The 8,613-nt window shown below is 42.7% G+C and overlaps 1 protein-coding gene across 1 annotated transcript; it reads left to right on the top strand.

The window, feature by feature from the left end:
• Positions 1 to 6: 6 nt before the first annotated feature.
• Positions 7 to 2,295, top strand: CTGF (connective tissue growth factor). The gene is made up of 3 exons (XM_009705551.1): positions 7 to 194; positions 427 to 638; positions 964 to 2,295. Exons 1-3 carry the CDS (start codon positions 68 to 70, stop codon positions 1,258 to 1,260), a joined length of 636 nt encoding a protein of 211 aa, XP_009703853.1. The 5' UTR covers positions 7 to 67; the 3' UTR covers positions 1,261 to 2,295.
• The last annotated feature ends 6,318 nt before the right edge of the window (positions 2,296 to 8,613 follow it).

Below are 8,613 nucleotides of genomic sequence, written 5' to 3' on the forward strand. Positions count from 1 at the left end.
CCAGAGCAGCTGCAAGTACCAGTGCACCTGCCTGGACGGGGCGGTGGGCTGCGTGCCCCTCTGCAGCATGGATGTCCGCCTGCCCAGCCCCGACTGCCCCTACCCACGCCGGGTGAAGCTCCCTGGAAAGTGCTGCGAGGAGTGGGTCTGCGATGAGGCCAAAGAGCAGACCGCTGTGGGACCTGCTCTCGCTGGTGAGTGGGAGTCCCTCTGTGGACGGCGGCCTGGAGGGAAGGGGCACCTTGCATGGAGGTTGAAGGCAGTGGGATGGGTTGACACAGGGTGCCCAGGCAGCTGGAGTACTGCGGTAAGCGGAGTCACCCCACAGATGAGTGTAGCTGTCCGAATTTCTCAGGAGAAGGAAGAGAGTCTTCAGCAGAGCATGAGGTCAGGCGGTGGTCTCATCTCGGTTGTCTGTCTCTGCAGCTTACAGACTGGAAGACACTTACGGTCCGGACCCAACAATGATGCGTGCCAACTGCCTGGTGCAGACCACGGAATGGAGTGCTTGCTCCAAGACTTGCGGCATGGGCATCTCAACCAGGGTCACCAATGATAACGCCTTCTGCAGACTGGAGAAACAGAGTAGACTCTGCATGGTCAGACCTTGCGAAGCAGACCTGGAGGAGAACATCAAGGTAAATAGTCTCATCTTTATGTATGATCTACTAGGATGCTTCCATCCACTAGCAAAAATCCTGTGTCTTACCAAAAAATGTGCAGTTCTGACAGGTTGTCAGATTCAAGTGGTTTACCTTGAAACTAGTTTTGCCCCAGTGGTGAATAGTTTACAATTAAATATCCTTAATTTTCTCTCATGCTGTATTATGGCACTATGTAAGACACTCTTGCCTAATGAAAATACAGTAAAGATTAGTGTGTCCGCTTGCCCTTAGCTTGCAAGCTTAGTGCTGTGTGAAAGCCTACCTTCTAAACATTTTGTATTCACTTACATCCTAACAGAAAGGCAAAAAGTGCATTCGCACCCCCAAAATCTCCAAGCCCATCAAGTTTGAGCTGTCTGGCTGCACCAGCGTGAAGACCTACAGAGCTAAGTTCTGTGGTGTCTGCACTGACGGGCGCTGCTGCACACCCCACAGAACAGCCACCCTCCCCGTGGAGTTCAAGTGCCCTGATGGGGAGATCATGAAAAGGAAAATGATGTTCATCAAGACCTGCGCGTGCCACTACAACTGCCCTGGAGACAATGACATCTTTGAGTCTCTGTACTACAGAAAGATGTATGGAGACATGGCATAAAGCCAGAAGGAGACGCTAACTAGATTTGCAACTTGAACTGATTTGCATCTCATTTTGTAAACATGATTCAATAGCACAAGGTATTTAAATCAGTTTTGTTTTTTTAAATTTCAACAAACTGCTCCATGTGACTTAAGACAATTTTTCTACTGACCCCAAATGGTGGTTTGAAGAAGAAGGTAAAAACAGACGGTGGGACCACAGCAAGACACAGCTTCAGAACACATTGTTCGTGAGGTGATGTGAAGGATTAAGGGAAGTAGGCAGGAAAAGCAGATTCAAGTAAATGTTCCCTTAATGTGGTAGGGCGTGCTTCATCTAGTAGTGCAATTGTGAAGGAGACCGTTAGCACGTTTGCTGGCACTGGTTTAGTGACAGCAGCAGCTGGAATGCAAACCCTCCCCCAGCAAAGTGCTAAGTAGAAGGTGTTCTGTTAGTCAGGACAGTAACGTTTCAGCTCTGACACTCTGATTCATATGGCTTGGTCAACAAGAATCAGAATCATGTCTATTAGACTGGACAGCTTGTGGCAGTTAATTTACCTGTAACAAGCTACTTTTTATTAATATTGTAAATACTGTGTGTATATATATTTGTACAGTTATCTAAATTAATTTAAAGTTCTGTGCCTTTGTTTAATGCTTTGACATTTCAATGGTAGCCTTCTTTTTTTGGAACAAGATAGGTAGGATTTAAAGCTTGTTTGACAATGCATTCAAAGCATGAAATAGATACTCTAGTGGAAATTGTTCAGGTGGGGCCAAACGGTGAGTCGAGATCAAGATGGAGATTGTTAACGTTGAGGTGCCTGTATCCTTGCAAAGCATTCATCTGGCAAAATAGATTTACTTCCACTGTTTTGAACAAGTGGCTTTAAGAAAAATGGCTCTTCTGTAGCTCATCAGTCTTTCCACTCGAGCATTTGTTTCTCTTTGACTATGGCTCTTTTTGGACAGTTTATTTGTTGAGAAGTGTGACCAAAAGTTACATGTTTGCACCTTTTTAGTTGAAAATAAAGTATTTATATTTTTTATACAAATGGCTTGGTATTTCATTTACCTTTAGTCTTTGCTGTTACTTTACATATTCCGGAAAGGGCTTGGCTTTGCACTGGATGAAAATCAAGTAATGTGTGGTGGGGTTTTTTGTCCAGAAGCACCTACACTTGTGAATAAGCTAATGATTTATGGTTACTTGTTCTGCTATGAGTGAACCAGCTGTAGTTTGTTGCTCTTCTGAATGTAGAATGGAGGGCAGGGCCAGGGTTGCTTTGCCAAGCCCAGCATTGCATTGGAAAGTGCAGCAGGTTCCTCACGCGTCACACGTGGTGGCTTTAAAATGAGCCAGCTGGTCACCATAGCATTCAACTCCTGCTGTAATACCCCATGCAACGTGCTTCTTTTCACTGAAATGTTCCACTGGTTAAGGCAAGGAAAATGTTTTTAAAGTATCTGCATTGAAGTGGCTCCTGACTCTAGAGTCAAATCCGCAAGTCTGAAATTTGGTGAAGTCCTCAGTGAAAAGCTAATGAGCTGTGTCATAAAAATCACAGAATAATACAAGTTGGAAGGGGCCTCTTAAGATCTTCTGATTTAACCTTCATGCAGAGTGGGGCTAACTTAGGTGGGTTTTGCTTGAATTAAGACCTTAGTATGGTATGGTGGATAGAGTGCTGAACTTGGATGGCAAATACCTGGGTTATCTTCCTACTTGATGATTGGGGGCAAATCGTTTTACATGACATTTCTGTGTAAACTGTCCATTGATTCAAACTCTTGCAGATGAGAACTGTTGTAAGAGCTACACATTTTGATAATGGTCCAAACATTCTTCTTAGATAAGCAAAAAAACAGTATAAGGACAGTTGTAGGTCACTTGTCTGATCCCCCTAAAGCTAAAAGGAAATCTTCAGTCCTGTGCTAGGTCCTACAGTAATAACGGACCTTTTTTGTCCCTTTATTAAGACAAGAGGATTCTTTGAATTTAAAATTAACCTTTGCACTAGAAGCATTAGTTCTTGTTTTCAGAAAAAACACGTACTCTCCAACAAGAATCCTTTTCAGGCAAACAAGTTCAATCTGGAATTTCCTGGTGGTGCAAGAGTGTTAGCTTACAAAAATGTCCATCCTTCCTGAGCACCTTCCAATCCCATTGATTTCAGCTAGCTTTAGCAGCAAATCAGCGTAACACCAGCTTTGATGAATGATGGACAACAGAGCCCTAAACTAATGGGAAGTCAGTGGGAGCCTTGCCAGTGGCCTCGCCAGCCTTCGCACAAGGCCATAGAAGCGTTTCCCCTTCCTCTAAAAAATACCAGGAATTCTCCTGGCATGAGGAAGTGGCTTTCTGTGTCCCATATGAAATAGTTTTGGGTAGACTCTGGCTCTTACACTCCCTGAGACTCTCCAGCATTTTTTCTCTTTTTTATTTTTTTTAATTTTCTTCCCAGGTTATGAATATGATGCAGCCGTTCAGTTCACCCTGGAAACACTTCAAATGCTCATACAACCACAAGGACTGGTTGTCCGATGGCTACTGTGGCTCCACTCTCAAAAAACAAGAAAACTGCCATTTCTAGTTCCAGCAAGGACGGGACGTACATGGACTTCATTCACTGCTCTCTCTGTAGAAGCTCTCAGGATCAGAAGACAGAAAGAAGCAAAGTATACCTGTCAGGTTGGGATTAATGCCCTTAAGAGATGGGGTGGTTTTTTGTGATGCTGCTTAAGCCTGTTTGTTAGCAACTTTGCCCTGCGTTCTTTTACAAACTGATATCAGACATTATAATGAATAGCCATTCCTTATGAGGTCGGCCTCTTGAGCCTCATCACCAGCTCATGAGATTCACTCAGGTTCCCCTCCCAGTCTAACGCGGTGAGGGCTGTATCTCGGACACCTAAGCTGCATGGCATGGTGGCTTCCCCCGGCACTGTCCATCAGCCCTGCCTGGCATCCAAGGCTGCAGGGCCAGAGAGCCACAGCAGTGCTTTAATTTAGGAAAGGCCATCTGTAATTAGACACCCACAAAGTGGCTCCCCCAAAACAGATTGGGACCAGGACCTATCTTCTGCCCAGTAATGCAATGATGCAGCTGCTTTGCCTGCCATCTGACAAATTGCCACACCGCTGCACAGGCCAGCGGAGAAGGATAGAAGAGGTCTCCTGACAGAGTATTTTAATGGTGGTTTGTTGTTGCCACTGTGAACTACAATACAGAAGTATGCTGCATACGCAAATCTGTTTAGCAAGTTGTTGCCCTCCCCCGAGCGTATCAAGGATCATAAATCTCAGCTCTCACTGTATTATAATGATTTGCATTCCTTTTTTTTTTATATCAAGGATCATAAATCTCAGCTCTCACCGCATTATAATGATTTGCATTCCTTTTTTTTTTCCAGGAACACATGTAGTCTTCTGACAGAAGCATGCATTTTACACCATTTCACAGATGTTAGACCTCTGAAGGTAAAAAAATTTGAATACTTTGTTGTAAGATCTCCTAGACGTGTAGGTAGGCATCATACTGTTTGTAAGACTTCCTTTTGAAGGTATCCTGGGAAAAAGGAGCCCTCGTGTGGAATTTATAGCATCTTAAATGATGGTTAAATTGTGGACCTTTCAACCGTAAAGATGTTTCCTGATTTCATTCTTTGTGCCTAAGATGCATAGATGCAAGAATAAAAACTTGAGTTCGAGAGTCCAAAATCACTTAGATGGGAGAGAACATTGGTTCACGTTCCTTCCAAAATACCTTGGTTTGGAAGTTTGCTTTGGGATGTTTGCATCCGCAGGAAATCCCGTTGTGCAGGTTTGCTAAAGTAATTTTAAAATGTTTTATTCATATGTGAAAATACATTCATTCAAGTGACTAGCTCATTAAAATGGATCTCCAGCAATACTAATAATACAATTGGTAAAGGACCACTGTAAAGTCAGTACTCATTTAATAAATGATACTCGATTAATCATTAAAAAGGAATTCAAGGTGGCTGGGGACTAGAGTATCAAATAATTTGTGAAATAACTCTAAGCCATCTTATTTCAGATTTTTGTACCATAACACTTTTGCATGGATTCGCAGCTTAGCTTTCTAACACAATACAGATGTGAACAACAGACAGGGATTATAGCCCTTTCATATGAAATAGGCTCTACTCTCCAGATGGAAATTTGTCAGATTCCTCAGAACTAAGAAACATCCAAAAGACACTAGTTAAGAAACTCGTCAAGAATGAGCCACTTTTAATGATCTGTAACCACACAGGAACAAATAAGTCTTTGAACAGTGTCCAGTTGTTTGTCTCTAAAAGATGGGGACTCAGCTGAGAAAACTGATTTTTGGACACCACTAGAAATAGCATACTCTTAACTAGATCATTTGTACTTTTTTCATGTAGCATAGCTTTTTCGGACATCATACTAAACAAAGCACTCGCACCGTCACACTGAAAAGGACATTAAATCTAAGAAGGAACAGTAATATTCTTACCTAAACATATAATAATTCAACCATTCTGACTTTGCATCCTACCACCAAAAACCTAAGTTCATTAAAAACAGTGCTTAAATGTGGTTTTAACTGATGTTACACTATGCCTACATATGGAAGTAGTTAGCAAGGAGAAGTTGGGACGAAATACCAATGTAAGGCTTTGCCTAAAACCCAAGAAGAATCTGAGAGAGGAAGTAGCTCAGTTAACTTATTTTTCCTCTCATTTTCCACTTTTTTTCCTCCCTGCAGTTCCTTTGATTCATGCCCATAAATGGACATACCAAAAGCCACCACATTCTCACAGTGTTTTTCAGCCTGCCTGGAACCAGGAAATACCAGGAATTTCTTCAAGAAACCTGTTCCCAAACTGGACTAAAGCCTTCAACACAGTTAGTGTTTGAACAGAGTTTAGAAGCATGACTAAGGTCCCGTCTCCACTGCACAATCCAGCATTGCTCCTGCATCAGAGAGCAACTGCTTGCAGTCATTACCGCTAGCCCTGGCCGTTTCGGTTCTTCTCTGTGCTGGTCCAAGCCCATACCCCCTGAGCAGTGAATGTGGGATGCTTCTGAACAGCTCCCCCCAAGAAACCTCTGACTGCATATTGTGGCAGCATTCCTCAGCTCCTGGCTGTTATTGGGGCAGTGCCAAATGCAGGAGTATTTACGTTTGCTTAATGGTAAGTAAATCCAACCCTAATAGTAGTATAATAGTGTTTATGCTGTGAGGAACAAAGCATTTTACAGCCTCACGAGCAGGACCAAAAGGTTGCTAGCGCGGTACTGCAGTGTAAACACAATCCAGTGGTGCCCCCATTCATTACTCAGCCCCATTAATTGGGCCACTGAAAGAAATGCACAATCCAAAGAAATGTTTGTTGTTTTAAATTAGTCCTATTAAAAGCAGGTATTTAACAGCTTTCAGCAGCCATGAAATATGTTTTCCTGCTCCTGAGCTAAATGCTAAGAACCAGCTTTTCAGCCAGTTTTCAGGACTTAGGTCAGCCTAGCTAATTGAGATAGCTGCAGTCACACTGGTTTAGACCACCTGTGGCCCAAAGTCCTGAGGCTGTACGATGTTAACGGGGCTGTGTGCCTGGGAGGGCTCCCAAGAGGACACAGGCTGGCTCCTGTGGCAATTGCTGGACAATAAGCACTTGCAGGAGCACAAATTGCACAAGAAAGTACACTGTAAACGGCTAAAAGTACAACCTACTCAGGAAGTGACAAGCCAGTGTATCTGGTAAATGAATGTGATGGACGAGGATTCAAAATAGATCTGAAATCTCTTCAAGTTTGAGACAATAAAACGTCGGGGAAGGTATTAAATATAATCTTAATACACTGTGATATGGTATGGTGTTAATTAGTAAATGAATGTGATGGACAAGGATTCAAAATAGATCTGAAATCTCTTTGTTTGAGACAATAAAATGTCGGGGAAGGTATTAAATATAATCTTAATACACTGTGATATGGTATGGTGTTAATTACACTTCCTTAATTACATATTTCTTAAATTATGCAGTTAAAAAAAAGTCTTTATTCTTAACCAAAGAAGACATCAAATGTCTTCTGATAAGAAATCGTCTCATCATGGACTTTGTAATTTGGCACAACACCATGCTCTGAAGGAACTTACTTTGCCCTAACTCTCAGGCTTTGGTTACATCACATGTGCCAAGCCATTTGCTGATCCAAGAAGTAGGCATGGCCCAGCTGATGTCTGTAACGGCACTCTGCTATCGCACAGCTCCAGCTCCAGGTGGAGAGCCTGGAAGGAGGAGAAGACTGGTAAAAACAACAGAAGACAGATCAGCTAAACAGATGACCATCCCTCTGGGGTTCAGCTTCACAGCCAACATGAGCAAGACAAAGATAATACTGTGGAAAGTTTGCACCTTCTTATCTGTGAATCAAGAGCAAGAGAGAAATGCCTATTTGATGAAAAGCAGATTAGTTGAGGACCACTACATGCTGTAAAGACAAGGAGGAAAAGTACACGGTCTTGCTGAGAAAATACATATTTTCACAAATTTCCAATTTCTGCTGCCCTAAGAAAGCTCAGTGTTAGAGTTCATTGATCTCAGTGGAAAAGAGTATTTGTTTTGACTTAATTCTCAAGAACACCGTGTATGCAAGAGAGCAAAACTGCAGAGCAATGGAAATATGTAAAAAGTCATATTTGGCCTTTTCCATTTATACATATTGCTCTAATTCTAGGCTTGTTCTGAGATCAGAAAGTCCAAGGTCAAGAAGTCAATCAAGTAGGAGTTAATGAAGAAGGCCAGCTCCTGCGATCAGAAAGTCCAAGGTCAAGAAGTCCATCAAGTTTCTGAAATCTAATGTGGTAGGAGTTAATGAAGAAGGCCAGCTCCTCTCGTCTTGGGAACTGCCACGAGTGTCTCTCAACAGGTTTTCCCATCAGCATCGTAGCTGTAGTAGCCCATCTGGGGGAATCTGCTCAACTGAGGTGTTTTTTCTGCCTGTGACTCTAAAGATTTTTATAAGATGGCATAGAAATGAAATGTTTCTTTCCTTCCATTGATCCTTCCAGCCACAGCTCCATAGCCAATAAGTAGCCACTTCGGAAAGCACTGCATAGATAGAACATGCCCCAGCCAGTGATCCCAAATGGATCCTGGCATGGATAATGCCTACGAGAAGCCATCTGGGATCAGCATTGCACGGGAAGCCAACATTTGACTATGCTTGCTGTGTTAAAGGCTCAGCATTGCTGCTCGTCCTTATGTTCCACAGCAGTAATAAAGAGCACTGTAGAAGTACCGTTTTATTTTACGGTTATTTGATTAGATACCCAATGACATGCTGTTAGAGAAGAATTGGCAGTGTTACCCACCT

Source organism: Cariama cristata, unplaced genomic scaffold, assembly GCF_000690535.1.
Source record: "Cariama cristata isolate BGI_N322 unplaced genomic scaffold, ASM69053v1 scaffold5418, whole genome shotgun sequence".
Classification (NCBI taxonomy): domain Eukaryota; kingdom Metazoa; phylum Chordata; class Aves; order Cariamiformes; family Cariamidae; genus Cariama; species Cariama cristata.

Bases quoted from the DNA above. Each gene is read 5' to 3' on its own strand.
- CTGF (XM_009705551.1), top strand. From the start codon at position 68: ATGGATGTCCGCCTGCCCAGCCCCGACTGCCCCTACCCACGCCGGGTG. The intron at 195-426 runs GTGAGTGGGAGT...CTGTCTCTGCAG, and splicing joins TGTGGGACCTGCTCTCGCTG to CTTACAGACTGGAAGACACT. The intron at 639-963 runs GTAAATAGTCTC...ACATCCTAACAG, and splicing joins ACCTGGAGGAGAACATCAAG to AAAGGCAAAAAGTGCATTCG.